The 14,430-nt window shown below is 51.4% G+C and overlaps 1 protein-coding gene across 4 annotated transcripts in view; it reads right to left on the bottom strand.

Moving 5' to 3' along the window:
- The window catches only part of DCAF8 (DDB1 and CUL4 associated factor 8), a 1,562,653-nt gene that overhangs the window by 198,915 nt on the left and 1,349,308 nt on the right, over window positions 1-14,430 (bottom strand). For all 4 annotated transcript variants that reach the window (XM_069635433.1, XM_069635432.1, XM_069635430.1 and 1 more), the window contains exon 12: window positions 13,768-13,884. In XM_069635433.1, coding sequence (XP_069491534.1) covers window positions 13,768-13,884 — 117 coding nt within the window. The remainder of the gene's footprint in view (window positions 1-13,767; window positions 13,885-14,430) is intronic.

Here is a 14,430-nt window from a genome sequence, read left to right as displayed (position 1 = left end):
TAGCAGTACAACATTACCATTACACAACCACGGGAGGTGGCAAGGCTGAACAGAAGCAATTAACTCTTACCTGTGGAAGAGACTCACCTCAAGCAAACAGGTTGCGTAGCACTGCTTGGCCGATTCTGGACTCCTCCCTGGAATCCCTGTCGGCACAGTAGAACCTTGTCAAGGTGTGTGTGGAACTCCATGTAGCATCCCTGCAGATGTCCAGCAGGGGCACACCGAGAGGAACACTGTCGTTGCAGCGATCGCTGTGGTGGAGTGGGCTCTCCGACGGACGGCCAGCAGTCGTTTCGCCAACCGATGACAATGCATGATTCAGCCGGAAAGCCACCTTGAAATGGAAGCCTTAGACAAGGCCTTCCCATGCTGGACCAAAGTGAAGATCTTCCCGGAGACCTGGTGTAGCGGGAGATATCCGCAGGATGCACCTTAAAACAAGCGTGTGCCAGGCCGGCCTTGGCAAATGAGAGCAAGTATGGAAGAACCTGCAGGGCCATCACCCTCAGTGGGGTAATCTTTTGCAACCGGCACCACGCAGCAAAACGCTTCCACTTGTGACCGTAACACTTCAAACGCCCTGGCCTTGGCAAGGATCTCTCTGCAGTCCACAGGCAACTCGTATCCACCAAACTCTAGGGCTGCAGGAGCCAAGCCTTCAGGTTCAGCGTCCCTGGGTTGTGATGCAGGATTGAGCCTCCTTCTCTGGTGAGAAGATCCGGAACTACCGGCTGCTTGACTGAGGTTGACGCCAACAGACTGAGAAGGTCTGGATACCAAATCTGCCTCAGCCACACCAGAGCGATGAGTATCATCCTACAATGGCACAGAGTGTGTTAATGACGCTTAGCAGGAGAGGCAGAAACATGTACATAAACAGGCCCTCCCACAGGAAGGAACGCGTCCACCATGCTCCTTGGTGTGTGGAATCTGTTGGCAAAAGTCAGGCACTTGGAGGTCGCCACAGTCGCAAATAGATCAATCTGGGGCCTGCTCCACTTGTCAAAAATGCAGTCCGCCTGGTCCTGCCGTAGTTCCCACTTGTGGCGGGACCAACTCCCTGCTGAGGGAGTCGGCAATGGTGTTCTTTACTCCATTTAGGTGAAGAGGAACATTTCTTGTCTGACGGCCCAGCGCCACAAGTCCTGTGCATCCTTGGAGAGGGCTGGGGATCGGATGCCCCCCCACCCCAGTTTCCAGATGTAGAACATTGTGGCGGTGATGTCCGTGAAGATCCTCACCACCTTTCCCTTCAGAAACAGAAGGAACGACTTGAGGGCCCAGAACACTACCCGTAGCCCCAGGATGTTGATATGTTGATCCTTCTCCTCTGGAAGCCACAGGCCTCTGGTGTGCAGACATCCGGTGTGGGCTCCCCAGCCTTCCAGAGAAGCGTCCGTGGTGACTGTCTCCTGGTAGGCAGGGGTTTGAAACTCTGTGCCCCGGGTGATGTTGGAGCTAATGCCCCACCACCGTTTCGCCTGGCGGAACTCCTCATCGAGCGGGATCTTGTCCGCGAAGCTTTCGGACACCTGAATCCAGCGAGCGTCCATTAACTCCTGAAGAGGATGCATCTTGATGGCCGAGCAATGACTTGATGGTTCGCACCGTGGCGGTCTTCATTGACAACAGCCGCTGCATCTTTCCTTGAATGGCTGCTACCCTCTCAGAGGGTGACACCAGGCAGGACATCGTATTGAGTCTGGCTCCTAGGAACAGCGCGTTCTGCGATGGTGTCAAGCAGGACTTCGGATAGTTGATCTATACTCCTTATATGCAGATGGGCCGCCACCGGTGCCAGGCACTTCGTGAACACTTTGGGGGCCAACTTCAAGCAGAACGGTAGGACCTTGAACTGGCAGTGCTGTCTCTGCACTACGAAACGTAGAAACCTTCTGTGTTTCCTGTGAATGGGGACGTGGAAGTAGGCATCCTCCAGGTCCAGCAACGTCAAGAAGTCTCCTTTTTCCAGTTGGCCGAGCATGTGTTGCAACATGACCATCCTACATTTTTGGGACTTGAGGTATTTGTTCAGACATCGTAGGTCTAGAAAGGGTCTCCAGCCCTCTGTCTTTTTCCTGAGCAAAAAGTATCTGAATAGACTCCGGAGCCCCGGAATCACTGGGGAACTAGCTCAATTGCCCTTTTTTGCAGCATGGCCCGCACCTCCTCCAAGAGCTGAGGAATATGCTGCTCCTGATGGACCACTGGAGGGATCCGCAGACACCTGTGCTGAAACTCCAGGGTACATCCCTTGGGCGAGAACACCCAGAACCCATCTGTTGGTGGTGATCTTTTTCTATTTGCTGCAGACCTAGTCAGCCTGCCTCCCACCATGGTGCACGGGTGGGGGCCCAATGTCCTGGTCATTTCAGGCTTGCTTCGGCGCTGGCGTCCTGCCCTGTGGGTGACAGCAATGCTGTCCTCCGCCACCATAGGCCTGGGAACGGCCTCTGAAGGCTTTCTGAGTTGTGGATCTGGAAGGCTGACAGAAACATGAGGAGAAACTTTTGGAAGACCTGCTCGACTTTTCTCTGGAGGGGCGAAAAGAGCAGTGCTGCTTGAGAGTACCCAGGGAATGGGCCTTCTCTGTATCTGCCTTGATGGCCTGTAGGGACTCGTCAACAACCTTCCCGAAAAAATGTGATCTCCGTTGAAAGGCATGTTCAGTTATTTCGCTTTTACCTCCTGGCGGAAATTTGTGGCCTTCATCCAGCCTTGGCAATGAAGGCACAAACTGTTCCCCATCTGCCGGAACCCTGTGTTGGCAACGTCCAGTGCCACTGTGGTGGCATGATTCGATGCTACCTCCCCTTCCTGGAAGAGAGCGATTGCCTCTATCTTCTTGTCATCAGGGAGGAACTCCAAAAATCGGACACAGCGTGTACCACAGCTCCCTGTCGTACCTAGCTAGGATCGACAGTCGTTGGCTGCCTTGATGGTGGACGCCACAGTGTAAATCACCTTCCTTCCCATGGCGTCCATCTTCTTCCCCCTCGCTGTGCGGAGGGACTGAAGACGACAACGACGGGTTAGCCAACTGTCTCCTTGCGGCTGCTGAAACCACTGAATCCGGTTATGGTTGCAACCTCAGGCACTTCGGTGCAGATTCCGGAACCTGATACCTCTTCTCCAGCCTATTCCGTTTGGCTGGAGCCGTGCAAGGGTTCTTCAAGAGGGCCAGGCCCTCCTCCCTCACATTGTCCAGAAGGGTCACCGCCATGATTGTCTTCCTCCTGGCCTCGTGCCTCTAGTACATGGAACCCTCCTTCCTGGTTTCTTCGGGCACAAGCTGGAATAGCTCGAAGGCTCTAGCGATCATGGAATGGAACGAACCCACCTCACCCGGTGGGAACGCCCTAGGCTGCAGAGACCCGCTGCCCACTGCGACGATATCCTTGCTGTCCGTCATTGTGGCCGTATCCGTCCCAGTTGTCTGGGTCTGCTGGGGGGAGGGGGCCCAACACAGATGTGGATGCTGAAATGGGGGCATCAGCTGATGCTTCCTCTTTGCTGGCAGCTGATCAGGGACTGGGGGACCATTGGAACTGGGCCGTGTAGCATCCTCTTCTGGATCTCCAACACCAAGGTGTGGAGGGTCGACAGGATGTCCAGAAACACATCCATCGGCTGAGCTGGCGTGATCGGAACACTAGGCCTGCGTCGTCGCTGTTGTCCTCTTCTGCGTCATTGAGGACTGTGTGTAAGGACTCCAGGTCCTTGTCGTGGGTGGACGAAACTTCCATGGTTTGGCCCGCGGCCTGGGACTGATCTGGCCTCCTTGCCCTCCCACCTTTTTCCACCCTGAGGGCTGGAACCAGGTTCTGAGACAGTGTCCTCTTTTCCGGCATGCCAGCAGACTTTGCCAAAGTCACTGCAGCGGTTTTGCCCCTCGGGGGCAGGGATACCTTTTGGGCTGCAGGGGCAACTTTCAAAGGGTGAACCCCCTTAGTCTTTGTGAGAGCAGCCGCCACTAACTCGATCATCGACGTAGTCTTATCCTGTGCCGATTGGGCCTTCTTTGGCAGTTCGGCCTTCTCCTCCATCCGTGACTTCTCAAGCTTCTCCCGCAGTTTAGTTGGGTTTAAAAATGTCCATTTGGAGGAGGAGCTCGATTGTCAGCTGACAATGGAGGCGGAGGATGATGTTGAGTGCCCCCTATCCACCGCGGGTCCCACATGCGGTTCTTGGCCTTGTCTTGGGCCCACACGGATGAGGAACCCTCAAAGGACTTCGAAGACCTCTCCTCAGACCGGTAGGTCATGGGTGAGGCATGACCCTGCTCGGAGCACGGGGCAGAGGCCTTGGCTTTCAGCCACGCCACCAGTCTACTGTGCCTATCCTTCGTCTTCCTGGAGAAACGAAGGCATATCTTGCACTCTCCTTCCTTGTGGTCTGGATGCAGCCAGTAGAGGCACTGCAGGTGCTTGTGCTCAAAAAACACATTCTGTAGCCCGCACTTGGTGCAGGACTTGAAGAGGGATCTTCCCTCCTTCTCCTCCATCATGGTCAGAGGGTGTAAAGTAGGCTGGATGGCCTTCTGGAATCTTCGATGATCTTTGCCCTTGAGGGGTGCGGAAATTCCCCGACAACGGATCCCCGCTGTCGGCAGATGGAGAAGAGAGCATAAAGGCTCTTTCAGAACAGAAATAAAAGCTTTTTTCCATCAAAAACACAAAAAAACGTAGAAGTGGCTCGCAGAGCAAACTCGAGGACTCCCAGTACTGAAGAGTGCAGTAAAAAAAAGGGGAGAGGGCTGTCATTGGATGTGGGCAGTATGATCAAGAGGACAGTGATTGGTGTAAAGGAGAAATACAGTTTTTAAGTGAAAGTGAAACTTTTCTTTTACCGAGGATTCCCAGCCTGACCACAAGGAATATTCAGGAGCATGTGAATCCATGCCAGACCCCATGCTGGAGAACTTTAATTACTCATACGTCCCTGCCCCTTTCCTGCATCCTTTGTTCAGTGATTCCACCGAACAAAACAAATGGGTGGAGCGGTGACAATCTGCCTCATGCTTAGGAAGAAGCAAAACGTTTCCTCAGAACCACCCGACCAAACTCTGCATCCCGCCTGGAACTGGTGTACAAGGAAACACGCTTACAGAAAGCAGACAGAGTAGCCCACGTAGCCGCCTTGCTAATGACTTCCCAAAAAGTGTGCCTCTGAAAGCCGACCGCTGTAGCTTTGGCCCTGACTGCATGCGCATGAATCCGCGCAGGAACTGTCTTACCTAGGGCCACTTAAGTTTCTGAAATGGCCTGGATCATCCAACGGGCGATGGGGGCTGATGTGGCAGGATTGTGCTGATACTATAGTTTCTAGCAACCACAAGCCCCCCCCCTCACCCCCCCCCCGCCGCGAGGACTCAGATCCTTCACCATGGCTTAGCCTGAGGCCTCTTGCTACACTGGGCTCTCCTTGCATGCCCACACCCCGCCTTGGCTCAGTAGGCCACAACCTAATTCTGCCCTCAGAACCCACGAGACACCCGCTCTCCGTACCTTTCCCTAGCTGTGTACAAATACCACATTATAAGGAGTATTCCGGTGTTTACGCCAAAGTTGGGTACTGATCTTGTGACACAATCTACCGTGCATATAACTGCCAGGTTTCTTCACAAATTTCTGCTTCTTAGTGTTAGGCAGAATTATATGCAATACCCTTTGAAAACACCACACACAATTAAGACTACAAGTGACAGTACAAATTCACCTTTAGTACAAGCCTGTACGACACAGTAAAAGTGGTAGCGATGGCTGAACAGCCAGACTTATCTCAAGAGTAAGTGAGCAGTATCAAATAGTTACACAAAGGACAACAATTACTATGATTCAAACAAACACTGACTCAAGGTTTTCAAGTAAAGGAATATACATTTATTTACTCTTCAGTTGTATAACATTTCACTAAAGTAAAACAGTTTTAAAAAATCACACTCTTAATACACCACACCACCCCCAATAAGTTCCAGACAAGTTAAGCTCACAAAATGAAGTGGGAGCAAAATGGCACTCCAGCAATTTAAAAGGGAGGGAAAGACAAAGTTAATAGAAATTGAACCACACCAACAGGTAAGTACTCAGGGCAATTGAGCAAGAGGGACTACAGTGATAGAATCAGGTAAAAAAGGCATAGGGCCAAAGTCACTAGGTCAAAAGTCCTTTGCGCAAGATCACACAGTTCAGGGTAGTTTGTAGTAAAGTTCGTGCCACGAGTTCCGGATGGAGTTGGTCAGCGGAAAAGTTAGTTCAAAGAGAAAAGAAGGACAAGCCCTCGGATTGGAGAAAGATTTCACAGACTTTCCCGTGGCTGAACGAAACGAACAACCGGATTTGCACAGTACCTCAAAACGGAGAGGGAGCTGTAGCTGAGGCAGACGTTCCTGGTAGTTCCTGTAGGCTCACGGTTCCTGAAGCGACTGTCGGACTGACAAGAAGTAGGAAGACTGGAGATCCTGCACTACCCAGGGAAGGAACCAGCAGATGATCAAAGCAACGAATAAAAGGTGCGCTCCTTAAAACCCAAGCAGGGTCCGACCTTCCTAGCTATCCGGCCCACTGTAGCTCTGTACAGCGAATTTGACCATAGGAGGGGTCCTGGCTTTAAGTTTGGGTGAACTGGTTGGTCCCACCAGCTCAAGGGAAGAAGATTCCTGGAGGATCCTCTCTGTCATCCGATTCTGAAGATTCGGACCTCTAGCAGGGCTTCGCTGGGCAGTTAAGTCGTTGTAGGGGTCCTCTTCTGTCCGCTCCTCGTCGGTTCTTTCGTTCCAGTGGCGGCTCTGCCTTCCCAGTCCCAGAGACCTGCTTTTTATGCAGTTTTCCCCCATTCACACAGCCTGGCTGTCAATCACACAGCAGGGTGGCTTGTCCTGGCAAGAACAGTCACCCAGCCAATCAAACAGGAGTGCGACTTGGGTTACCAAGGGAACCCATGGCGGGGGTCCTAAGACCCCTCCCTCACATCCTGCCTACCCAGACTTTCAGGTACCTTAAGGAGGGCTTCTGTGCAGAAGCCCGCGAAAAGACGGCGAACAAAGGAACCAAACCTGGTTTGGCGTGCAGAGTAAAACACGAGAAAGACTTTTACAAAAAGAAATGGCGAATAAACCCAGCCGGAGCCAAAATAAAATATATTTGGTCAAGCGGGTTTATGTTATAGGCTAATAAAATAGCCTAAAACAATACCATGATTATTTAAGATAACTGTGGTGTGAAAAATAGGGTAGTTAGCACTGCCACCAGCCAAGTCTTGATAAAAAGGGAGCGAAACAGTGCTCCAAGAGAAACAGAGAAAAAGGGATAAGAATTAACCCTTTCCAATACTCCATGTAAGATGTGGTGTACTGGGTCTGTGGTTTAAAGAGACTACATAAAGTTAATGGTAACTTTACATGTTTCTGGGAGACAGTAGTCAGTCCCAGAAAAATGGATTCAGTGGGAAGTCTGAAGGACAACCCTTTGTCAATGCTCTGAAGGTGCTGTGTAACAAAAATAAAATGATGCCCATGGCGTAGGTGAGGCTCCAGAGCCCAAGATCACACAATTGGAAAAAACACACACAGCAAAATACATGTAAGAGTGGGAAAAAGGCTCACACTCTTACCAGGTGAAAAAAAATAAACCCTAGAAAGCCAGCAAAGCTGCTGAGGGACTCAGTAGATAAGGGAAATTAGCCATTTTGAAGAAATCTCCCTAACACTTAGTATTACCAAATGTCTGCAAACGTCATGAAAACTTGCCAGGCTATTTAACATGAGCTCTGATCGAACACAGTGAGAGCTCTCCGTCTGGCACCTGTCCCACGTCATTCTGTATTACTGAATTCTGCTATTTGTCTTTCTCTAATAACTTGGTTCACCTCTTAGCTGTGTCCTGACTCGTTATTGCTACGTCACGCCCCGAACGTGACAAACAGTGCCTCCGACTTCTGGAAAAATATTGTCCGGGAGAGGTAGAACTTGAGCACTCTCCTCGAATTCAGGGAACGCAGGGCCCTTTCTGCCTCTGACTGAGGGGTCAGAAAGAAAACAGGCAGGCAGATTTCCTGGTTCAAGTAGAACAGCGAGACCACCATGGGCAAGAAGTTCGACTGAGTGCGCAAGATGACCTTGTCATTGTGGAAGGTGGCGAAGGATTTGCACAACGACAGCGCCTACAACTCACTGATTCTGCATGCAGAGCTGGGCGATTCTGTACACAGAGGTTGAGCGATTCTGCACGCAGAGGTGAGCGCCACCAGTTGGACCGCCTTGAGCGTTACTCACCTGATGTCAACCGACACCATCGGCAGGAAAGGTTTGCGCTAAGGCGGCAAGCATCACGTTCAGGTCCCAGAAGGGATGGGACCTATGAACTGGAGGAGACAGTCTGGACAAGCCCTTGACCACCAGGTTGGTCACTGAGAAAATGTGACCTGGTGAGATTTTGTACGCCCTGATGGCTGCCAAGTAGGTGTAGCAAGCATCCACCTGGACCCCTGAACGAGGCAGGTGTGCAGAAAAAGACAACACATTGTCCAAGAAGCAAGCAAGAGGTTTGAGCCCCTCGCTGCGAGCCCGGAGGTTAAACCTGGCCCACTTACTCTTGTACTGAGAGCGTGTGAAAGGCCGCCTGTATGATCTCCCAATTACCTTCAGAGAATTTCAAGTGGTGAAGTTTTAGCTGATCAGGAGCCAGGCCAAGAGGGCCAACCTGGCCGGTTCCAGGTGTTCCAACGCCCCGCCCTGCTGCGTCAGGTAGTCACTGCTAGGTATAGGGATATGGATATGCCACTGGGAGTGTAGCTGGAGGAGGTCAAGAGAAACACCCCCTCTATGGCCAGTGGGGGGCAATCAGGGTGAGGCTGCTGTCTACCGAGACCCGAAACTTTCAGAGGGTTTGCTGGAGCAATGGAGAAGGAGGAAAAACATAGCACATGTGGCCGTGCCAGCAGAACTGCAACCTGTCACCCAGAGATCCCCAGCCCCCGACCTGCCCATGAAGCAAAGAGGAAGGACTCTGAATTCAGCAGAGGCGCAAACAAGTCCAGATTCGGAAACCTCCACATCTGGAAGAGGGGAAACAGAGTTGGTGAGCAACTCCCATTCGTAGGTGTTGAACTGCAGGCGGCTGATCAGGTCCGTTTCTGCATTGCTGTCTCTTGGGTAATGGACAGCAGAGATCTAGATTCCTTCCAACAGGGCCCACTCCCAGATGGACACTGCTTCCATGCAGAGGTGGGAAGAGCGGGTCCCGCCCTGCTTGTTCAAGTAGAACATTGTCGTTGAATTGTCTGTCCTGAACAGAAACGCCTTGCCCCTGATGACCGGCAAGAACGCCTTGATCGTCAGGCTAATCGCCCTGAGCTCCAGCACATTGATATGCAGGAGCGCTTCCGTCCTGGACTATGTACCGTGAATAGAGTAGCCATCCAAGGCCACCCGCCAGCCCATGAGGGAGGAATCTGTCGTCACTACCAGAGTAAGCTCTGGTGAGAGAAGGGGGCTCCCACTGCCACATTGCAGTCCATAAGACACCAGTGAAGATTCAGAAGAAGAGAAGGGGGGCAGAGCTGAGGGGTGGTCAGCCTGTCCAACTGCGCCCCAGTTTCCTGGTCCCAAACGGCCACCAGGTGGAGTTGTGAACATGCCTAATTTTGAGACGGATGTGCCTCACTGCTAGCACACAGGATGCCATAAGTCCCAGCAGGTGCTGGAACCACCATGCCAAGGTGGTCGAGTTGGCTAGGAAGTGACAAATCGCCCTCTAAAGGGAAAGAACTCGGTCAGTTGTGGGTAACACCTTATGAACGGTCAGGTCCCATCTTACTCCAAGGTACACCAGGTCCTGGGAAGGGGTCAACTGCGATTTTCTCTGGTTGAGGGAATAATCCAGCTGGTGAACAATATCCGCTGACAGGAGTGACCCGCCCCCTCAGGCGAGCTGGCCCTAACCAACCGTTCGGCCAGATAAGGGCATAGATGTTTGCCCTCCAAGCGAAGGAGGCCCGCCACCATGTTCATAAGCTTTGTGAACACACAAGGAGCTGAATTGCGGCTGATTGGCAGCACGCTGAATTGGAAGTGGTGTGACACAAACGTGAACCGCAGGAATTTCGGCCGCGGTTCGAAGATGGGGATGTGTAGGTGTGCATCTTCTTTGAGGTCTAAGGAACACATCCAGTCGCGTGCACACAAACTCCACTATGTGGGCAGGAGTGATCAAGGGGTAAAGACAGGTTCAGGAACGAAAGGTCTAGGAATACTCTAAGGCCAGCCTGGTTGTTCTTGGGTACAGCACACCTTCTGGAGTAGAAACCGGAGCCCCTGTCTAATGGAGGCACTGGTTCCACTGCCTGCATGTCTAAAATAACATGGATCTGCCGCAACAGCGCAGGTGACCGTATCTGCAAGAGTGGGGAAGAAGAGGGTGGGGGAGAAGGAAGAGGAAAACTGAAGCCTGTGGAGACTACTGAAAGAAAGCAAGGACTTGTGAAAAAATGCTTTCAGCTGTTCATAAAGAGTGCTAGCTGACGCACCGCAGGAGAGCTGTGTTCCTTGACCAAGTTGTCATTCTTGGGAGCGGCAAAGGGGGAGTGAAAAAAACCTTGCAAAGTCCTCTGCTTCTTCTTCCTGTAGTTGCTGGGGGATCTGTCTGGCCCATGCACTCTGTGATCCATAAAACCCTTAAAACCTCTAAAGGAGCAAGGTTTGGAGTCAGACCTGTGGTTCTATGGGAAGGACTTTTGCCCTGGGTTCGTCAGGATGGCAAAGGACTTAGCAGTCTGGGTGTTAGTTTTCTTTTTTTGTAAATTCATCATCAAGTGACTAGTTTAACACATCAGTCTCTTCAAACCGAAGGTCGAAGATCATATCCTGCACATCCGAGGAAAACTTTGTAACGTGCATCCACGCTGTCCGCCTCATCTCGACACCCAGGCAGAGGCCCCCGTTTGCCGTGTTGACATGGGAGACCGAGGAGTCCATAAGATCCTGCACAATTGCACATCCACTAGCCCTGCTTTGAAAGAGGCCTGACTCTACAGGGGAAGGTCCACAGGAACACCCCAATCTCCTGCCACAGCTTTTGATTTGCCGCAGAGAGGATGGCATTGGCCTTGCACAGGTTCAGCCCGGCGTTGAGATAGCAACTCTTACCGGAAGACGTGAGGGCCTTGTCCTCTTTGGACAAACAGTTGGAGGTGGCCCCAGTCGCAGAAGGTGGCTTGGAATACAAAGATGCTGCCGCAACAACAAAAGAGTATGGTTGAGAGTAGGACGCCAGAAGGACTGGTTCCCCATTCAGTAGCCGAAAGCGGCCGTCCAGCTTTTCGTTCACATGGGCGTTGGCCCAAGGCTTTTCCCAGACCTTCTTAGCTTAAGAGAGGACGTCCTTTTGTAGAGGAACGCCCGAGGGCTCTGTGGCATGCAGGGCCAGGACCTCCGCTAGCACTACCGGCTCTTGGAGGCATGACCTGGGGGACCATTTACTTGATGGGGTCCTTGAAGAACCCTGCCATCTGGAGGGAGTGCAGGAGAAAGCGTTCGAAAAAACAATCCTCACAGGTCACCAGTTAACGAGGAGCACAGCCCTCTGCCGTGCTGGACCCTCTGTCTTGGTCAAAGCACTGAGGCATCTGGTATGGGTAATTGAATGGCTTGGCAGGATAAATGCAACCTTGCAGAAAATGCCCGCCTGGGCCATGGGGCCCCACACTGCTCCCCGAAGGAGGAGACTTGGAAATGCCATGCCTTGTGCCCTTTCTAAAAGCAACAGGGCCGCCTGAGGCCTACCTTCAGAATCCTAGATGGACACTGGCCGTGCAGGCGCTGCCACGTACTTGCCATGTTTGTGCCAAACCTTGGGCGGGTAGGCGTGAATGCCCTGAATCCTGTGCAGGGTCCAACATAGGACTGTTTGTAACCAGACCCTGAAGCAGAAGCACCACAACCTCAGAGATGGCTCTGGTAGGCTGTAAGCCCGCAGCTGGGGAGCTGGTTGTTGTATGTGACCATGCCTCAGGCTGCCGCCTGGAACCAGAGCTCAAAAGCCCCTTGCACCCCAGAGCAGAAGACAAAGGGCTGGTGCGCCCTCAGTGGATTGCCCAGAAGAGACCCTGTGCTCCTCGGCATGCGAGCCAGTAGCCTTAACGGCCTCTGGTCTGCCACCAGTACAGAGTCCAAGGTACCCTTCCCAGCCGGAGGCCCTGTGAAGGAGACTCTGGGCTCGGAGGCATTGGAGAACAAAGGATCTACCTTCTCTTGACACAAGGCCCTGGCGATGAATTCCTGAAGATGAAAGGGTAGTGAAGAATTGAAAATCTCCCTCCAAAGGGAAAGCGATTCTTCAAGGATCGGTGACCAAGAGAGCTGCAAGCCGTACACGTGTCCAGTGGTTGTCGGGTCACAGGCCCTCCAGGCAGAGCGCATTGGGGGTCTGAGGCCGGGAACGACTGATCGCAGGATGCGTCGCATCTCATGAAGCCTTCTGCAGCCGACATGCGCCATGGGAGGAAAGGCACCAAAGGGGGGGTGAAGAAATTAAAAAACAAAAAAAAGGGGAGCACACAGAACATGGAAAATGTTACTGCGCCTAGCTGCCAGGTCCGACACTGTGCATGTGGAAAAATGGGACCAAGGTGAAGCAACGGAGGGTGGTGCTTTGGGGGCGTTCCATGCCTGGGGGCCATGACCCCTCGCGCTATTCTAGATTTAAAGGGGTAGCTCACATTTTCACTGCCAAAGGTTTCTGGTACTGTCCCATGCTGCGGGACGTCCAGAAGGATAGAGGGAAGAGGACGGGACATATGAGTATATGAGATTATTACACTTGCTAGTGTCTAGAACCACAACTGCGATATACTGCAGCTCAATAATTTGAGCAAGATATTGGAAGACACACTATTAAAGGTAGTTTCCATGTGTTGTATTGCTGAATTTTTCCTTGTAGAAGATTTTATTTTTGAATTGTTACCAATTTCAATTCAGTGCAGCAGCAACACATGGTGAAAGGAAGCCTCTACATATATAGGAGCTGTACATAACAAGCCCCACACATCTAACCATTTCAATAAGCTACTGCTCATAATAATCCTGTATATAGCCTAGTACAAGGACCAAGCAAGTCGCGATTAATATTTATTCATAAGCTCAAGTCCCTTCAAGTACTTCAAGATGATTCATAGTGATTACACAGTGCGCACAGAAGGTCTTATAAAATATTTGCACCCGGGGAAGTGCACTCAGCCAATCAGGTGCCTGGAAAAGAAGGCGAGAAAACGCCAACACCCGCTTTTTCCAGCCATCCAAGGCCCTTCCCCGGGTGGTGCCATTTTGATTGTGGCAAGGCACCGGGAAGCCTCCACACATCCCCTCTCTGCACTCACCCCCAAATACATACACACCCTTACCCCACCGCCCCCCTCTGTACCCACCTCACTTACCTGCTGGACCAGAATTTTGTGCTCCGGTCCCTGTACTACTCCTGCCTGTGGCCACCATGGATATAGCAAAGGCACTAACCTGCCACGTACGCCCTCCAATGTGGGGGGGGGGTAACTACATCAAGAAATTGTCAACTGCTCCAGTAGCCTGTTACCCACTTAAATAATTACCTTTTTCAGTTCCCCTCTACAATTCTTCTCACGTGACAATATTGTACACAAGCTTGGAAGTCGGCAGTATGCGGGTGCTATATGAATATCACTGCAATATAAATTGCACTGCATTAAAATTAACAAAAAACACCAACAAAAATAAACACTGTGCTGTTCACCTACCCTGTCAGGGGGACGATTCCTCAGGTGGTGCATGAGAAACCAAAGCATGTGGTTGTCAAAGAGATCTGTGTGCCGAAGACTTTCTTCATCCCGTTCTCGCTTGTTTTTCTTGATGATCTAAAACAAACCACCAAAAAGACAATTTGAAAAAGTCCAACCACAGTTACACATTTCCTAACTAGTCCAAAAGGTAACATATACATCATTAGGTTTGTTTATGATTTCAATTACCAACTATCATAGCCTTTGCTTCAGCACATTCTTTTTTTTTTTTTATTAATTTTTATTGGCATTTCGTATATAACAACAATGGAACAGTTAAGTCAAAACTCCCCCTACCCCCACCTCCCTCCTCCCCTAATGCTTGACCCAGGAAAAAGCCCTCCCCATAATGTCCCCGAAACGATCCAGGGGACCAAGCAAAGACTGAGACCCAAGCATCCAACCGATAAGATAAAACTTCGTAAGACCAGATCACTGAATGCAACTGCCCGAATCCTCTTGCGGGGCTATAATTCTCAGTAATGACATAGCTTTTGGGCACCAGGCCCTGCGCGCTCCCTTCTTTAAGTAGACAATTAGATCAGACCAGTCTGTCCCAAATCTCATACCTTCTCCTTGTAGGGAGTAACTAAGCCATTCCATTGCCAACAGCGACCACAT

The sequence above is a fragment of the Ambystoma mexicanum genome, chromosome 1q, assembly GCF_040938575.1.
Source record: "Ambystoma mexicanum isolate Mex_15411 chromosome 1q, UKY_AmexF1_1, whole genome shotgun sequence".
Classification (NCBI taxonomy): domain Eukaryota; kingdom Metazoa; phylum Chordata; class Amphibia; order Caudata; family Ambystomatidae; genus Ambystoma; species Ambystoma mexicanum.
The sequence above is the reverse complement of the archived record's forward strand: the minus strand, read 5'-3'. Positions and strand labels throughout refer to the sequence as shown.